Below are 19,458 nucleotides of genomic sequence, written 5' to 3'. Positions count from 1 at the left end.
GATTTCAGGTTTCTACATTGGGTTAGATAGATAGATATAGTGATTATATAGGGAGAAGATAAAGGAAGTAGAGTGTATTTAGGGAGAATAAACAAGTTGATTCAGTCTTGAATATGTTGAGTGTGTGCTATAGACATTGATGTATAGATAAGTGGAAAATGGATTTGTATTTCAGAAAGGTATTTGAATTAGAAACCTAGATTTGGAAGATATTAGACTATATAAGTGGTTTAAATATTGTAAATGGATGAACTCAATCAGAGAAAATGTACAGAACTGAGAAGGGAGGAGAGGATGAAGCCCTGGAATCAATAACATATAATGGACAGATAGATGGAGACGGTGTTGGGATGGAGGACATAGGAGGAACACAGTAGAATGCTGTGTTGTGGAAACTAAGGGAAAATACTTAAAAAAAATAACAGATTGATTTATTGTGTTCAGTAATGGCAAGAGGTGATACAGAAGATCCATTCAAGTGGATATTCCAAATTAGAAGTCAATGAATGGTAGTTTAGACATCTCTAAGCAGCATGATTACTCTTACCTGTAAATGAAAGTAGACCTATCTTAATTCAGGCATGTGGATGTCTCACCTTAAAGATGTTATCTCAAGAACAGGGGATTCTCTTCTTTGTACCTCACTTTATTCTTTTGTGTTTCACTTTCAGGTTCTCTCTTCTCATGAAGGTGGTAGCCAGAGGTAGACACTGTGATAACCCCCCAGCAATGGAGAAATCATGATTTTTGTTTCTTTTCTCTCTTCCTTCTCTAAGCCATTGACGATGGCCCTTAGTAATTCCAGCTGGAGGCTACTGCAGCCTTCTTTTTTCCTGATGGGCATCCCCGGTTTAGAGGAAAGCCAGCACTGGATAGCAATGCCGCTGAGTGTCCTTTATCTCTTTGCTGTAATGGGCAATGTCACCATCATCTTTATCATCTGGACTGACCCATCCTTGCACCAGCCTATGTACCTCTTTCTGGCCATGCTCTCTGGCATTGACCTAGTGCTGGCGTCCTCCACTGCACCCAAAACCCTTGCAGTGCTCCTGGTTCATGCCCATGAGATTGGGTACACTGTCTGCCTGACCCAAATGTTCTTCATCCATGCGTTCTCTTCCATGGAGTCAGGTGTACTTGTGGCCATGGCTCTGGATCGCTATGTAGCCATTTGTCACCCTCTGCACCATTCCACCATCTTGCATCCAGGGATCATAGGGCGCATTGGAATGGCAGTGCTGGTACGGGGGTTACTCCTCCTCCTCCCCTTCCCTATCCTGTTGCGGAGACTTATCTTCTGCCAGGCCACCGTCATAGGCCATGCCTATTGTGAACATATGGCTGTGGTGAAACTTGCCTGCTCAGAAACCACAGTGAACCGAGCTTATGGGTTGGCAGTGGCCCTGCTTGTGGTTGGGCTAGATGTCGTGGCCATCGGTATTTCCTATGCCTTCATCCTCCAGACAGTGCTGAAAGTACCAGGGGGTGAGGCCCGACTTAAGGCCTTTAGCACATGTGGGTCTCACATTTGTGTCATCCTGATCTTCTATGTTCCTGGAATATTCTCCTTCCTCACTCACCGCTTTGGCCACCATGTACCCCATCATGTCCATGTTCTTCTGGCCACACTCTACCTCCTCGTGCCACCTGCACTCAATCCTCTTGTCTATGGGGTGAAGACTCAGCAGATCCGCCAGCGAGTACTCAGGGTATTCTCCCTAAAAGGATGGATCTGAACACATCCCAGTTATTATTTTCTGAGGCTCAGGCCAAAGGTACTGTCAGGAACCCATAGCTGGTTTAGGCTATGTGGATAGAAATCATTGCACAGTGAGGGGTCCTTCCAGTCCTGCTATCTCACGGCAAAGAACACCCCTGGGCACTTGGCTCCATCACTTATTGGATTACTTGGATAGCAGATTTATGATTATTTTCCCCATCCATCCTTTTTTTTTACTCTTGATACCAATATTTATATACTCCTTGTGGTGAGGGACTGGGAGATAATGTCAATAGATAATAGCTCTGGATATGCCATTTTTTCTGCCTTCACCCAATGATTGTGGAACAATGTCTAGTAAGGGAATGGGAAGTCCCAACCTTTGTCTGGTTTTAGTTTTAAAGTGTCTTGAACTTTCAAAAAGCTGGAGCTCTAGGGCACTGGTTTTCTTTGTAGTAAGAGAATGTCTCTCATAGCATTTGAGATGTCCACTATGTGAGAAAACACCTGTATTACAATATGTTTCTCATTTATTTAAACAGACCTAAGGGGGACAATAGTGTAATAGGCTCTATAAATAATATGTTATGATCCCTATTTTTATTTTTTATTTTGCTTAAAATTTAAAAAAATGTTTATTTTTGAGAGAGAGAGAGACAGAGTGCTAGTGGGGGAAGGGCAGAGAGAGAGAGAGAGAGACAGAGAATCTGAAGCAGGCTCCAAGCTGTCAGCACAGAGCTAGACATGGGGGCTGGAACTCACAAACCGCAAGATCATGACCCATTCTGAAGTTGGTGCTTAACTGACTGAGCCACCCAGGTGCCCCTGATCCCTATTTTTAAAATATAAAGATATATGTATATAGTGGATTTCTTTTTTAAAAATTTCTATTTATATTTTTTATTTATTATATTTAAATTCATTTATATTTTTTACTTAGGATAAGAGGGAATAAGACCAAGTATTGAATATACTATGTTTATGAATATTAATTTAACAAAGCAAAAGTAATCATGTAATTATTATTATCTAATAACTATAACGTGCTAGAAGCTGGTGTTGGTAAATTTTTATTATAATTATAGATTATTATTATATTTATTAATAAATATAGAACTAGTTATGCCACTTGAGAGTAGAAATTTCTCTTTCTGAAATGTGGATATGGAATGATGTTCATTAGATCCCCACCCCACCTTTTGGTAACAGGAGCTAGGTTAAACTTACAAGAGAATTGTCATAATTGGTGTGTTGCATCCTATTTGTTGGACACTGCCCTAAAATCTGACTTAACTTTTGTGTTCCTAAAAAGTAGTACATTTTGTTCGGTTCTGGAAGAAGCAAGTCACTGCTGCCTTAAGGTAGGATACTCTGGTGTCAGTGGACTCCACAGTGGTCAAAAGGGGGGAATGGATGAGTTAGTGTTCCAGTTTCCCCTTTCTTGGTAAATTTCACTCCTAATAAATAGTTTTCAGGTACAGAGACTGAGTAGGAAATCTTCAGTTTGGGTGCATTAGGGAGGAATTGTGAGTTCTTATTGTAGGAACAATTACACGTTCTCATCACGTTGGTTGTAGGCGCAGGACTTGAACTCTGGTGAGTTGTCCTGAGGAAGCCCAGGCTGTGGTGTACGTTGTATCCCATTCACTAGAAAACAACTATGTTGGCTCTAGAGGTACTTTGTTTAGGAAGGTTATTCAAAGTAGCTGTTTGTTCTCTAGTCACATTTACACTATTTGTGGAAGCTTGGATGTGGGTATGATGGTGGGATCTGAAGAGCTTCTTGGGTCACAAGATGGAAACATGTACTGAAGATGGCAGAGCAACACTGTAGAAGAGCCTGTGTTCCGACGCTCTCTGGGCCACCAACCCTGACTTAAACTTGAGACAGAAACTTGTTTAGTAGGTTAAGTCCCCTACTATAATTTGGAGAATCTTTTTTTTTAATGTTTATTTATTTTTGAGAAAGAGAGACAGAGACAGAATGTGAGTTGGGGAGTAGCAGAGAGAGAGGAGGCATGGAATCCAAAGCAGGCTCCAGGCTCTGAGCTGTCAGCGCAGAGCCTGACTTAGGGCTTGAACTCAAGAGCCATGAGGTCATGACCTGAGCTGAAGTTGGATGCTTAACCAACTGACCACCCAGGTGCTCCCAAATCCCAAATAAGCTCTGGCTGTCAGCAGCCTCTCCCCAACTCATGCTGTCTCTGTTTCAAATAAATAAACTAAAAAAAAAAGGACATTTAAAAATATTACTACATATTTTATAAATTTTTTTTCTACTTTCACTCCTATCTGTAAAGGATTAGCTTTTCTGCTTGTTTAGCATCGTCCTTCCTTTTCACGAGACCAGTGTTCTTCAACTGTCTGTAGATTCTTTTATCTGTCTGTTCGTCGATGAAACTTATTGGTTTAGATAGGTGGTGACAGTTTCCTCAGAACCTGTGAAGGTTACAGCTCCTGTTCTCTGGTTGTAAGACTCTGTAGGTCATTGTGCTGCGGTGTGCTAACAGGTAGAATTCCCCTCTGGTCGTTAAGAGGAAAATGAAAGGTGTACCAAGTTCCCTCTTTTTCTGCTGAAATAGAGAAGCTTTTATACCTGGAACCAGAGATGGTACAGTATACTATGCTGATATGTGGAGCTACCTCTCCATACGTCTTGTCCATTTCTAGCGAGTACCCTACCTTGGAATTGATTTTGATTGCATCTGGCCTCACTGCAATGACAGGGTTTGGGGGTCAGCAGCATCTTCTTTTTATATAGGGAGATTATGTCCTAGCCACGTTGTGCACATAGAACACTATACTGATACAGCTGTCCAGCCCATACAAGAATAATGACCTCATCAATTCATGAAGGATATCTTTCAATTTCTGTCACCATTTCCATTGACTCTAAGCTTGGCATATTCTCTGGATCTTTTAATGAACACATTTCCCATCTCTGCATCAAGATTTAACTTGTCCAGTTTCTCCTTCCCTAACTCATAATTCTCTACACAACCACTGACATTGGTTTGCAGCCTCTTCATTCTGGTTTTTCTGTGAAGCCAATCCTATGTGGCTTATGAATACCAGAAATTTCTCCAAGTATTTGAACTGATAATTGTACACTTTCCTATATCTAGTACTGGTATTTAATTATCTTATTTTCATATTTCTTTAGCCATTAAAGAGAAACATTGGCAGATGTGGGAAGTAAATCATGTTGTCAGTCCAACATCTTGAATCAGAATTATTACAATTTTAATTTAATCTTGTGATATTACTTGTGTTGCATGCATTTTATATGCTAGACTAGACACAAGGAAGACAGGAGTCTCTTATGTGTCATTTACTTCTCAATACCAAGTGCCTGACTTACTCCCCAACACAACAAACCTATTGATAATTATTTGTGGTACAGGATGAATGCACAAACTTGATATCTCTGGTGTGAATGCTTTCTTTCTATCTTTTTTTGGTAACTTTTAGTGTGCTTTTCTGTTTAGGAGGACAGATCTCCCATCCTAGAATTAGATGCTCCTCATTTGAGGGAGACAGGGTGACTCTTGATAGAAAGAAGCTCAGGAATGCTATGGGCAATTGAAAGTGCAGATTTCTCACTCTTTATCTCCTCTGTCCTTAGTAGTTCAGATTGCTTACAAGGAATTAAAGGGTGATCAAAGTAATGACAGTTAGAACCTAGTAACTTTCTTTTCCAGTAAGTCATGACTACAAAATATAGATGGGACCAGAGGACAAAGGGGAGGCTGTCAATTTTATTCTCTTGCTTCTAGATCTTGAGATCCATTCCTACTTTTCCCCCCACCTTGACATGGGTAGATTTAATGTGAAAATTGGGCTACTAGTACAATTACCCAGCCATCTGCAAGGAGGATTGCAGGAACCCCATAAACGGAGCCATGGAAAAATGTAAAATGTAAAAAGAATCATTGGCTTCTAGGGCTTTCTCTCAGGGAAACAGACCTTAGTGTTCTTATGCAGGTGTGTATGTGATAACTTGAATACAAGGTACAAGAGTACACAGCTGTACTTACAGATCCTCCAGGCAGGCAGTGAAACAGACAGAACATATTTCCTATGTCTGAGATGCATTAACCCCACACACTGCACAATTGTATTAGTAATCCTTCTTTCCATATGGTAAACCAATCAAGGGAGAGGAGGGAAAGACAGAGCAGAAATTTTATTCCTATTATTTCCCCCTTGTGGTGAGAGGAAGAAAAGCCTTCCTCTGGAAGTGGAGTGGAAGAATAAAGTTCTTCCCTAGTAGGCAGCAGATGGCTCCTTTCACGTTCTGAATGAAGTTGATAATGTTACATGGGGGCGTGGGGGTGGGGTGGGAAAAAGGGCATCGGGATGGGGGCAGGATATTTTTTTGTGTGTGTACTACATCATAAATTATGTCTCAATAAATTTCAAGAGAACAGAATATATTCTTTTAACAAACACAGAATTAAGTTGGAAAACAATAACAAGATGCCATGGAAAGCACTAAGCACTTGGAAGTTAAATAGCACACATCTAAATAATCCATGGCTTAAAAAAGAATCACAGAAGAAGTTAGACAATATTTCAAACTGACTGTTGGTAACATAGCAAAAGTTGTAGGACACAGCCCCCCCCCCCCAAAAAAAAAATTGAGACAAATTTATAATTTTCACTGCTTATAATAGAAAGAATGAAGATTTAAAAGCAATTATTTAAGTTGATGACTTGACAATTTAAAGTAAGAAGGGTAAGTTAAGCCCAGGTAACCAGGAGTAAGGAATTAATAAAGATAAGACTAGAATCAATAAAATTGAAAAGAGAAACAATAGAGAAAATCAAATTAACAAAAGAACAAAGTTGATTCTTTGGAAAGATTAATAAAGTTAATAAAGCCCTGATAAGACTTATAAAAGAAAAAGAGAGAAACACAGAAGATCAATATGGTGATTTAAGAAGTTATCAAACAGATAATACAAAATATTAAAAGGATAATAAAGGGTTGTTACAACTTTAAACTCAAAAACCCAACAAATTTACCTATTAGATTTTAGGGCACACATTATGTGAATTTTAACCCCCATACATCCTAATTGCAGGCTTGTCTTTAGGAATTCTCAAGGGATAGTGTTTTCTTTTTCAAAGAAAATATTTTTTTCCTTGTCTTCCATTCCCTTCCTCCTTCTTTCCTCCTCCTCCTCCTCCTCTCCCTCTTCTTCCTCCCCCCTTCTTCTTCTTCCCCTCCCTCTCTTGCTATCTCCCTCCCTTCTCTCCATCTCACCTTCCTTCCTTCCTTCCTTCCTTTTTTTCTTTTCTATGATTTTCCCTTAATTATCAACTAAGAATGTCTCCTTCTCAGCTTCTCCCCTTAAGGGAGACTGTATTGTAATAGAGTTCTCCAGAGAAATGGAACTACAGTAAAACCTTGGATTTATTTAGAGTAACTTGTTCTGCAAGTGTTCCACAAGATGAAGCAAACATTTCTAATAAATTTTAAACCTGATAAACAAACAATGTCTTGCAATAGAAGTAGTAAGTGATGCAGAATGTCACATGATCACAACTGAGCCAAGGGGTCTTAAAATTTGCTTTGATATACTAGTACTTTGGATTACAAGCATGTTTCCAGAGCTAATTACTCTCGCAAACCAAGGTTTTACTGTAACAGGATATAGATAGATATAAGAGGAGATTTGTTATAGGAACTGGCTCATGTGGTTATGGAGGCTGATAAGTCCCACAATCTGTCTGCAAGCAAGAAAACCAGGAAAGCTGGTGGTATAATTTATTCTGAGTCCCAAGGCCTGAGAAGCAGGAGAGCACTGGTGTAAATCCTAGTCTGAGGCCAGCAGCTGCTAGTCTAAGTATAGGAGTCTGAAGGCTGAGGTTCCAGGTACTCTGATGTTCAAAGGCAGGGAAGAAATTGACATTGAGGCTCAAGATGAGAGGGGATTTCCCCTTCCTTTGTCTTCTTGTGTTTTATTAAGGCTTTCAATAGATTGGTTCATGTGGGCCCACATTGATGAGGGTGGGTCTCTTAATCAACTGAACCAAATGCTAATCAATTCCAGAAACACCCTCACAGTTACATCCAGATGTAAAGTTTTGCCAGTAAATCTGGGTATTCCTTAGCCCAGGTAACTTGACACATAAAACTAACCATCAGATATATGAACTCCCAACAGACTCCTTCCTTCTTCCTTCTCCTCCCTGGCTTTGTGTTTTTTCTCCAAGAAATGTGATCTGTAAATGTAGATTGGACCTGGACTCTCTCTTTATGCTAATGACCGTATAATGAGAAAAATATATATAAATGGAACAAGTAGGCATTAGCTGTCAAGGTTTACACTTTTAGTTGATTTCAACTTGAAGGGAAGTCTAAATAGTGTGTGAGAACCTCTATGAGAAAGAAAATATAAGGGCATGAAGGAATTAATTTATGTTTAAAATATGAGCCCAGCACTATTCTAAGCGGTATTTATATATTGATTCTTTTAACCTTCGTGAGGACCCTATGATGTAGGGGAACTATTATTATTTTCATGTTAAATAAGAAAACTGAGACTCAGAGACACAAAGTGATTTTTTTAAGTAACACAGCTTATAAGTGACTGTGCTGGGATTTTAACCCAGGTAGCCCATCCTACAGTCTTTTTCATCATAGCACCCTGCCCTCCATTCTAAACCACATTGGTGGTAATTTGCATTATTGAGATATCACTCCGTGCTACATTTTACTGATGTTCCATTTTGTGCTGATAAGATTTTCCACAGGCTCATCAAATATGTGAGTAACCAAATTCTAGAATCTTATTCTGAGGGTCTGTTCTTGAGCCCCCTTCTAGTACCAATTACTGTATCATGCAGGGTATAAGCAGGAAACTACTAGAAAAGGGTTTAACTGAAAGGAGTTTAAAAAGGGAATATTTATTGAGGTGTTGCAAGGGTCAAGTACCAACAAGAAGTACCCAGGAGCTAGCCACTGCCACCCAGGGGTAAGGGGAGGGAGCAGTATTACTCCAACCTGGGGGGCTGTGGAGCTGTGGAAGAGGGGCTTCTTACTAGGATCTCTGGCTAGGGAGAAACACAACCATGGTTAGAACTGTATCAGACCAAAAAGTGGGGGTAGCAATAAGTACCCCAGCCCCTCTCTCCTCCTATATTTGATGTCCTAAAGGTGACTACTGTTGTCTGAACTGGAAGTCCTAGAGTCAGGTTGGGGAACAGAGCTGAAGCAGGACATAGAAGAGATCAGCCTCCATGAACACAGAGCAGAGCAAAGAAAGAGGAAATGGATTTGTAGCCACATAGAGAATAAACAGCACACTAGGTTGAACAAACTGTTTGCCTTTTCTGTGGCTGGACCCAGGAGGTCAAGGAGAAAAAGATCACACGATGAATCTGACTGGTTTTACTTTAACTTCTTTATCACAAATCCATAAGAGATATTCAACAATGTCTGTAGCTGGAATGATTACCCACTCAGAAATGTGGTTCTAAATACATTGAAGGGATAGGAAGGAGTCAGATTATATATGACTTTGATTTCACTAATTAGGTAAACATGTTTTGAACCTACTACATTCTAAACACTATGTGTAACACCACATTAATGGGGAACAAAATTGACATGGATCTAATTCATGTGTAATGTTGAATAGTGCATGTTAAGAAAGTTAGTTTTATTTTATGAATAATGGAAAGCCACTGATACTATAATGTAGTGTAATTAGTGTAAAGGAATCTTGATGACAGCAGGGGCCTTAACTACTTTATTTACCTTTATACCTGTGACAAATCTAGAACTGGACATATAGCTGATAATGAAAAGTAAATACGTGTTACACCTGTGACATTATGTGTCAACTATACTTGAATAAATAAATACTTATCCAGTGACTAATTTTACACAGTGTTAATTAGCTGCATGAATTCATGAAGATACCAAACAGCAGAGCTTAACACAGGATAATGTGAAAAGCAGGAAAAAGTATAGTTTTGTTGAGAAATTCTGGAAAGTTTCAATATAAGATTTCAGGATGTTGAAAGTGGTATAATGTTTAGGAGGATAGTCTGTGGAGTTGAGCAGACAGATATAGATTTGAATTTCAAGTCAGTTTCAAATCCTGTCCTTCACATTGCAACTATAGGCACCCAGTAGCATCATACCATAAAGTGAGATGAAGGTTCTTAAGAGATCCAGCTCATTAGCCCCAGGATCCTAGACTCCCAAGCTAAGACTATTCCCAGATGGCTTGGAGAAGGGGGTAGTACAGTGTGAGGAGTTACCCTAGATCATGAAACTATAAAACTTTGACAGAGCCTCCTGCATGCCTGACACTGTGACAGCCAGGGTTTGTTTGTTTCGTTGCATATTCCCCTGGCTGGAGAGCATCACAGTGTGCAACAAGGCCATGTCCAAGCTCAGCCCCAACTCTTTGCCCTCGTTCCCAGATACAACTTTTAACCCTTTCCCAGGTGGAGAGACCAATGGAAGGTAAAGAAAGACCAGTTGAGAAATTCAACAGTGAGCCAGATTCATAGACTGGGACAGAACCCTGGGGAGGTGGACTGCCTCCATTGATCCCTCCCAGAGTCCTTGACAGTGGCTGGTTTACTTACTACTGCAGGAGGGGCCATGAAGATGCCCCCAGGCTGGTTCTTCCTTCTGGGCTCCTTCCCCTCTCCTGGCTATCGCTGCCTGTGCTGGGCCTTTTGTTGCTGAGAGCAGATCTGTCTGTCCCTCTCTTACCACTCCTGGGTTTGGAATATAAATCATAGCCATGAAATCACCTGGTCTCAGTCTGACTCCCCTGGGCCCACCCCATGGCACTCCTCAAGTGTCACCCAACTGCCTCTGGGGCAGGTCATCTCACTCCAGCAGGAGGAGCCTGCAGTGACTTTGGAGGCCTCTCTTGGCCACTCTGGGAACAAACCTAGTCCTAGGACATGGGCCCTGCAGGTGGACAGCTCTGCCAGGTTGAATTGTTAGAATAAAAAGTGTTTGTTCTTCTTGTCTCAGCTTGGTTTCCTCTCCACTCAGTCTAGCAAGTAGTCAGTTCTGTTGTAATGGGACACAGGAGTTCTGAAAAATCACCATGCTATGCAAAACCCCACACAAGATACCATAGGATTTATGGAAAAATAGAGTTAGCATAGTACTCAAAAATGTCAGTGACACATAAAAAAAGATAGAAAACAAGGATAAACTATAGCAGAATTTGACACGTTAAGAGGTTTAAGAGAAATACAAATGCTACAATGAACACAACACTTTATGTTGAGAAGGACATGAAGTTGCTTGTGGATGTGGATGGAAGGGCTGCAGCTGGTGAGTCATGGTGAAGTGATAAAAGGAGATTTGTTTGAAATCAGACAGAAAATTGTAAAGTGAGGGAAGGTGGCTGGTGGGTGTTAGCAGTGTGTGTGTGTGTGTGTGTGTGTGTGTGTGTGTAGTGTATTCTGTGATGCTCACTCAGCTTGATGCAGTTTCTGTGTTTGGATTGCACAAAGGCAAATGTGAAATTCACTTATCCTCAAATCGTTTCATAATGTATCAGTGGTGTTGGACCATGTTTGTACATTTAAACCAAGTGACATAGCAGAACTGACTGTATCTCCCTTTTCCTGTGTCAACAGTCTTCCACTCTCCTGAAACTTCCACCTCAGTATTTGAAGATTCCAAGGACTAAGGACTTCAAAAAAAAAAAAAATCTCTATTGCACGCACATCCTGTAAGAGTCATCTTTGTATATTGCCCTCACTTCCTCACTGTTTTAATCTACAACCATATAAAAATATGTCCTGTGGCTGCATTGAACCTGCTTTTGTTAATAACTTCCATATTGCCTAATTGAATGAACATTGAATTATAGAGAGTCCCAACAGGGAACAGATGACCCACTCAAATTAGAATAATTAGTGGGGCATCTGGGTGGCTTAGTCAATTGAGTGTCCCAACTCTTGATTTTGGCTCAGGTCATGATCCTAGAGTCCTGCGATGGAGCCCTGCGCTAGACATGGAGCCTGTTTGAGATTCTCTCTCTCTGCCACTGCCCTGCTTGTGCGAGCTCTCTCTGTCTCTAAAATAAAAAATAAAAAAAATAATAGAGAAAGATTTATGTACAAAGGGACTATTTATAAAAATGTCACCAATAAAAATCCCAAGTGATAGTGCAATTATGTTGCGTTAGTAACAGCACTTGTCACCAGCTTTAGATGTGAAGGGATGAGTCACTAGATTTTTGAAGTAAGGAGTTGGCATAGAGAAGGTTACCTTGAGAGGACCTTTTTTGATTGATGTTGAATTTATTCTATCTCTTCAGGCATGAGTTATGTTTGTGAAGTTAAAAAAAAGTTTGTTTGTTTGTTTATTTATTTATTTATTTATTTATGGAGAGAAAGCATGAGTGGGGGAGGGGCAGAGAGAGAGAGAGGGAGAGAGAATTCCAAGCAGGGTCCATGCTCAGCATGGAGCCTGATGTGGAGCTTGATCTCATGGCCATGAGATCATGACCTGAACCGAAATCAAGGGTTGGACACTCAACTGACTGAGCCACCCAGGTGCCACATGTTTGTGAACTTTAATGCCACTTTCTTCTGTTGATTTTGTTCAAATATCTGGTTGTATTTGGTGTTAGATAAAATTGTACTGGACAGGATGCACAAGCGGAAGTTGATTTTATTCTTATGTCTTTGCCAGCAAGGGGAAAGAGAGCACAGATTAAGTCTGGATACTCAATTGTCAAAAGGCAAGGTTGAGCTGGGGCAAGTTGTCAGGTGGAATAGGTTTAAACCCTGGGGTGAGCAAGTGGAAAAGTATTGGAGGTGGGGCGCCTGGGTGGCTCAGTCGGTTAAGCGTCCGACTTCAGCTCAGGTCACGATCTCGCGGTATGTGAGTTCGAGCCCCGCGTCGGGCTCTGTGCTGACTGCTCAGAGCCTGGAGCCTGTTTCAGATTCTGTGTCTCCCTCTCTCTCTGACCCTCCCCCGTTCATCTCTGTCTCTCTCTGTCTCAAAAATAAATAAACGTTAAAAAAAAATTAAAAAAAAAAAGTATTGGAGGATTTCAGTGGGAAGTTAATCAATAGGATGTGTCTAACACATTGAATTACTCCTGAGGATTACCAATGATTTTGTCTATGATTAGGCCATCTGTATTTGCTAATTGGTGCCCTTAGAGGTTAGGCTGGTGCCCTCTACAGGGACTGGAAGATGGGGTGCCATCTCTTTCAATGTTTACATTTCAGGAGATAGTTCCCAGATCCTTGAGAAAGACATTTCCTAGGTTGTAAAACTGACCAGAGGTTAACAGAAGATTTATATACACTGCAAAGGGGCAGAGAAAGAATTTATAATTACACATTTGCTTAAACAAGTGTTTTAAGAAAGCAAAGGCCAGGGGCCTATACTCAGAAAAAACTTTCTAAAGTTTAGCCATCTTGGTCATTGATTGTTTGTTTTTTCTCTTAGTAGGCAATGTGAGGATGCTGTTGTATTTGGTTGATGTATCATGTTGTCTAGGAACTGTAGGGTGTCCTAATAGCTTGATTTATGCCTGAGCTTATGCCTCATGCTTGATGGGGCATGATTGTTTATAGCCATGTGGGTCACTGTCCTGTTTTCTGACCCAATCTTTAATATTCTGGAATACTCACCACTGTTTCTTGACTTTTGGCCTACTTCCTTGTCCAGGAGTATACATGCAGGATAGAAGACCTGCTTGACTACTACTCCTATGCTACTCATTTTTTAGCAGCTTGATTTTCTCATGACCTTCTGCTTCTTTTAGTATCAGACGTCTCTGAATCTGAATCAACATTATTTTTGTAGCAGTTTTTTTCCTGTGTACCTTTTGGGCTCCCATTATTTTCCATAATTCTATCACAATAGTCTTTTGTCTTTTGGAGTTTCCTCATATTTTTTTGTTTCATAAATGACTCTCCATTTGTTTTGTATCATGTTATGGGTTGATTTATTATTGAATATCTTGTCAGTATTGTTAGGTTTTGGAATGGGAGTAGGGAGGTGCAGTGAGTGCTGAATTTGTCATGTTGATCCAGAAATATTTGGAACTCATTTACTCTTTAGAATTTTTGAGACTTTCCTGATAGCTTATTATTTTATCATTTCCTGAAAATAATGCATGAAAAGAACATGATGTGTATTATCTGTTTTTACTTGGTGTTAGCTATTCAGCATTCATTCAAATCCACCTTTGTATAACTTTCCATTATCATAGAGACTGGGAAACAAAAAATACTCAACTTTGGAGTCTTGTAATTGGAGATTAACATCAGATTAATTTATGACCAATCAGATATAAAGGTCTGTAGAGGCTTCCTTTTCCATCTCTTCTTCTTGTCTGGAGTTTAATGTGGAGGATGGTGGTCATTGCTTTGAATGGCAGAGCAGAGAAGTAGAAAAAGCCTGGCCTTTTGTTGGTATAGTAGAAGTGTTATAACAACTCAACTACCTGAACCTGTGTGTGTGTGTGTGTGTGTGTGTGTGTGTGTGTGTGGTGAGATAAAGAAACTCCAATTTGGTTAAGCCACTATAATCTAGTGTGTTTTATACAGCTAAGCACAACCCTAATTGGCAGTTGACTAATGTTTCCCCTTTTTGATGTTTTGTGCCTTGTACAGGATAGTACATTGTTGTGACACTTCTAGCTTCTGTTCACTCTTCACTCACTTTCCAGAGTAGGAGTATCTTATTATTAGTGATTGATGTAAAGGAGGAAAAAATGGGCATGTAGAGCTCAGTCCCTTTCTCTCTTCTTGTCTCTGCAACATGTGTCTCTATGACTCTCAGCCATGTGGTAACTCCAGTTGTAAAGGTCCTATGTCTTCAGGGTCCTATGTCTCAGCAGTTTGGGAGAGTCATTTGATTCAAGACATTGTTAGCATTTGGTTAATTAACAGGGTATATTGAAACAATATAAAAAGCATTCAAAATCCATATTTAGATAAAGAATTCTCAACAAAATACTAGAAAACAGAATTCAGCAAAATATAAAAATGATTATATACTATAATCAAGTGTGTTTTATCTAAAAAATTTAAGATTGGTGAAAATCAACTAATGTAACATACCATATCAATGGAATATAAACCCAAACCACATGATCATCTCAAGATGTAGAAAAAGCATTTGACAAAATCCAGTACTCTTTCAAGATAAAGACACTTAAAAACTAGGAATAGAAGGGAGCTCCCTCAACTTGATGAAGCCCATCTATTAAAACCCCACAGCTAACATTATACTTGATGATGCAAAATTGGAGATTTTCTCTCTAAGATGGGGAATAAGATACAGAGGTCTGTTCCCACACTTCTATTCAACATCATACTGAGGTTCTAGCCAGGGCAGAGGCAAAAAACTAAAATAAAGGCACTTGGTTGTAAAGGAAGGAGTAAAACTATCTCTATTTGCAGGCGACATGATCTTGTACGTAGAAAAAAGCTATTATAAGTAATAAACAAGTAATAAACAAGGAGATAAGGTAATTTGTACATAAATTATTTGTATTTTTTATGCTAGCAATGAACTATTCAAATAAGAAAACAATTTCATTTAACACCAGAAATAATTAAATATTTAAGAGTAAACTTAACAAGCAGAAGGCAAAATGTGTACTCTGAAAACTACAAAATGTTTAGAAGAAATTAAAGAGAAACTAAATAAAGGGAAAGATATCTTTTGTTCATGAGAAGGGATAATATCGAGATGGCAATACTCCTGAAATTGATCCACAGATTCTGTGAAGTCCCTATCAAAATTTCAACTGCCTTTTGGCAGAAATGGACAGGTTCATCTTACAATTCATATGGAAATTCAAGGGACCAAGAAGAGCTAAATAATATTTAAAAAAAAGAATAAAGTTGGTGGACTCACACTTCCAAACTTACTACACAGTTATAATAATCAAAACACCATGGTATTAATATGAGGATGTATATATAGTTCAATGGAATAGAATTGAAAATTCAGAAATAAACCCTTATACTTATGGTTAACTGGTTTTTAACAAAGTTATAAAATCAATTTGATGGGAGGAATAGCCTTTTCAACAAATGGTGCTGGGATAATTGGATATGCAGGATGCATATCATTTTCTCACATATCATATATAAAAGTTAAAATGAATCATAGGCTTAAATGCAAGAACTAAAACTATAAAACCCTTAGAAGATAATATAGGAACAAATATTATGACATTGACATTAGGTAAAACCTATGAGACCAAAAGCATGAGCAATAAAGAAAAATACATGAGTTAGATGTCATCAAAATTAAAAACGTCCATGCTTCAAAGAATACCATCAAGACATTAAAAAGACAACCCACAGCATAAGAGAACATACATGCAAATCATATCTCTGATAAGGAACTTGTATATAGAATATTCAAAGAACTCTTACAACTTAATAATAAGAAGACAAACAACCCAACTAAAAATCCAGTTTAAAAGTGGACAAATGATCTGAATGGACATTACCCTAAAGAAGACATGCACGTGGCCAGTATGCATGTGAACACATACATGCTCGACATCACTAGCTATCAGGAAGCTCAAATCAAAAACCACAATGGAATACCACCTCACACCACCTAGGATACTTTAATCAAAAAAGATAGATAAAAGCAAATGAAAAATGGACTTTTTATTGTAGAATGGTCTTAGATTTTTAGAATAGTGTTAGTTGTGAAGATAGTGTAGAATTCCCATATATCCCACTCCTACCTTCTCTATTGTTATTAATTTCTTTGGTACAGTACATTTGTCACCTTTCACTAACCAATATTGATACAGTATTATTAACTAAAGTAATGCTTTATTCAGATTTTTAAAATGTTTACCTAATGTCTTTTTTTCTGTTCCAGGATTCCATCAGGACACAACATTACATTTAGATGCCAGGTCTCCACAGTCCTTTTGCTTTGATACTTTTCTTATGATTGGACCAGGATTATGTGTTTTTGGAGAAATGCCAAAGAGGTAAAGTCTATTCTCATCATATCATATCATATCAGAGATACTTATTATGTACATGATTTGTCAGTGTTGATGTAAACTTGATCACCTAACTGACATGGTGTTTGTTGAGTTTCTTCATTTGTTTTTTAACCGACTGAGCCACCCAGGCACCTTAGTTTCTTCATTTGTAAACTGATTCTTTTTCCCACTTCGCATACTGTACTCTTGGGAGAGAAATAACGAGTTATGCACTTAAGAAGTAAATAATTATGTTCCAGCTATTTGAGGATGGTGTATATACATAAATTATTTGGAAATTTTTACATGGGAGATTTGTCTATTATTCTCCATTTATTTATTGAATCATCTACTTATATCAGTGTAGACTTATGGATATTTATTTTGTACATTGGGTATTAATCCCATACCAGGACTTCTGATGTGTAAAGAACTTAGAAGTCTTCACTCCTGTCCTTACAAGAAGAAAAATTAGAAAAAAAGGAATATTAATAATTTTTCTTGAATCCATAAGGGAATTGATTGTTGCAGGGCAAAGTGCCACCCCAAAATTTGGAGAGATAGGAAAACACAGAGAATCAGTTTACTTAGAGTAGAAGCTGCTGGAGTCACAAACTGGTAGGAAGACATCAAAGGTAATTTTGGCATATTGCTGGAGTATGAGTGAAGTTTAGTATGAAAATGAGAAATATTTGGGGACTACAGTCTTAGGGAAGCCCCGCACTTAATGTCCAGCAATTCCAGCAGATTCTCACAGTATAGATCCAAGATGGGCCCCCTGGATTTTGGCAGGAGGAGGGGAGAAGTTAACATTATGAAATAATCCCAGAGCATTCTCCATGATAAAGGCCTCATCTCCATGGGGAAGAGACTTTATTACAGCCATTTCCCACCTAGAGGAAGGGATTCCTCTGACACCAGGAAGTCAGTTAGCCCTGTCACCTCAGTTTTCTTGTGGGTCCAGGAAGTGATTGATTTTCAGTTGTTCAACTTTTTCTTGATGTGAGGATGCAAATGACAACTTCTAAACTTTCTTTACACATTTAACCTGAAAAGAAGTCTCTCTGAGTCTCACATAATTTTTACTAATTTGTTAGTTTTCCAATGTCTATACCCATTTAAAGATGTTCATCCATGATTTCTACTTGTTCTCAGCAGGAGACTTTGCTTGAATTATCCTATCAGCCATTAATAGAAATGGATCCAATCTCTTGGATGGCAATATTAGAGGAGATTCTAGTATCTTTTTTTCTGGGACTTGTTTTTTTTCTTTCTCCCTGAAATGTCAAAGGATCCCAGGGACTTGGTCTAAACATCATGTGGAAAGAGTAACAGGCTTTGACCCATCCATTAGTACACTACTGTTTATCCGTTGTCACTGCTTTTGTTTTTGGTGTCTGGAATCACAATTAAAAACAGGTGAAAGCACATGGTCCAATTCTGTATTGACATTAGATATAACGAAACTCTAACTCACTCTGTCAAAGGAAAGATTATTCAGTTCCTTGAGGGTTAATGGCCTAATGCTGTCACATTTGAACTTCCAAATTTACTGGCACAAGTTAGGCTTCTTCTTTCGAAGTCAGCCATAATGCCATGTGATTGGGTCAGAAATGTCATATCCGCAAGCTATCTTAGAGCCAATATTCCACCCTTATTGATCTGGCACTGAAATAAATAAAAAACATTAGACCAACTTTCCTTCTTTTTGTCCCCAAACAAATATCATTTCTTTTACAGAAAAAAATCCTCTTTAGATACTTTTGGTGTCCTTTATAATTTCAGTGAACCATTGGGCATCATTAGGATTTTCTGAATTCATTAGAGAAATTCAAGTAATGTTGAATAGAACAAATTGAATATTCCTCTTTAGGCTCTAATGCAAATAAACTCAAGAGTTGGTAAAAACTTTATAAAATAACAAAATAATTACTGTCAAATTCTTGACCTACATTCTTTTTTTAATGTTTATTTATTATTTTGAGAGAGAGAGAGAGAGACAGAGTACGAGTGGGGTAGAGAGAGAGGGAGACACAGAATCTGAAGCAGGCGCCAGACTCTGAGCTGTCAGCACAGAGCCAGACATGGGGCTTGAATTCACAGACTACAAGATCATGACCTGAGCTGAAGTCAGACACTTAACTGACTGAGCCACCCAAGTGTCCCAACTTGACCTACATTCTTATAACTGATAGGGATCCTATAGAGTGACTATAGAGGATTTAAAATGTGCCGTGTTTACTATTGGACAGGAAAATTGCTGCCACCTTTTAAATGGAATATTGTTTTATTAAAAGACAGGAGATTTATAATTTCACTTGGAGATCAAACCTTTTTATTGTCATCTTAATTTATGTTTTTAAAAGTTAGTAGCAAGGTTGAATAGAGAGAAAAAGGTAAGGGTTAAGAACACAGACTCTGGAGCCTGAAGGCTTAGGTTCTAACCTCACTCTGCAACTTCCTTCCCATTTGACCTTGGCCAAGTGTCTCAACTTTCTTGCCTCACCTGCAGAATGTGTAAATGACAGTTGTACGTGTTTCATAGGGTTGTTGTGCAATTCTATGAGTTAATATTTGAGAAATGCTTAGAACAGCGCCTGGCACATAGTATACACTTTACAAAACAGGTGAGTTAATTTGATTCGATATTGCTAGCAACTGGGAGACATGGAATTTTAACCCAGGGCTGTTGTGCTCCAAAGCCTGTGCTCTTTCTGTAATACCAGTTGTAAAATTCTGCCATCAAAAGTTGGC

General features: G+C 38.8%; 1 protein-coding gene across 1 annotated transcript; it reads left to right on the top strand.

Annotated features, from left to right (window-relative positions):
* Nucleotides 1–434: 434 nt before the first annotated feature.
* On the top strand, nucleotides 435–1,923 carry LOC125913484 (olfactory receptor 52L1). Its single transcript, XM_049618634.1, has one exon. The coding sequence runs from the start codon at nucleotides 741–743 to the stop codon at nucleotides 1,734–1,736; it is 996 nt and encodes a 331-aa protein (XP_049474591.1). The 5' UTR covers nucleotides 435–740; the 3' UTR covers nucleotides 1,737–1,923.
* Nucleotides 1,924–19,458: the final 17,535 nt, after the last annotated feature.

This window comes from Panthera uncia, chromosome D1 (assembly GCF_023721935.1).
Source record: "Panthera uncia isolate 11264 chromosome D1, Puncia_PCG_1.0, whole genome shotgun sequence".
Taxonomy (NCBI): domain Eukaryota; kingdom Metazoa; phylum Chordata; class Mammalia; order Carnivora; family Felidae; genus Panthera; species Panthera uncia.
This window is presented reverse-complemented; position numbering and strand designations above follow the sequence as displayed.

Excerpts from the sequence above, each read along its gene's own strand:
- LOC125913484 (XM_049618634.1), top strand. The coding sequence starts at position 741 with ATGATTTTTGTTTCTTTTCTCTCTTCCTTCTCTAAGCCATTGACGATG.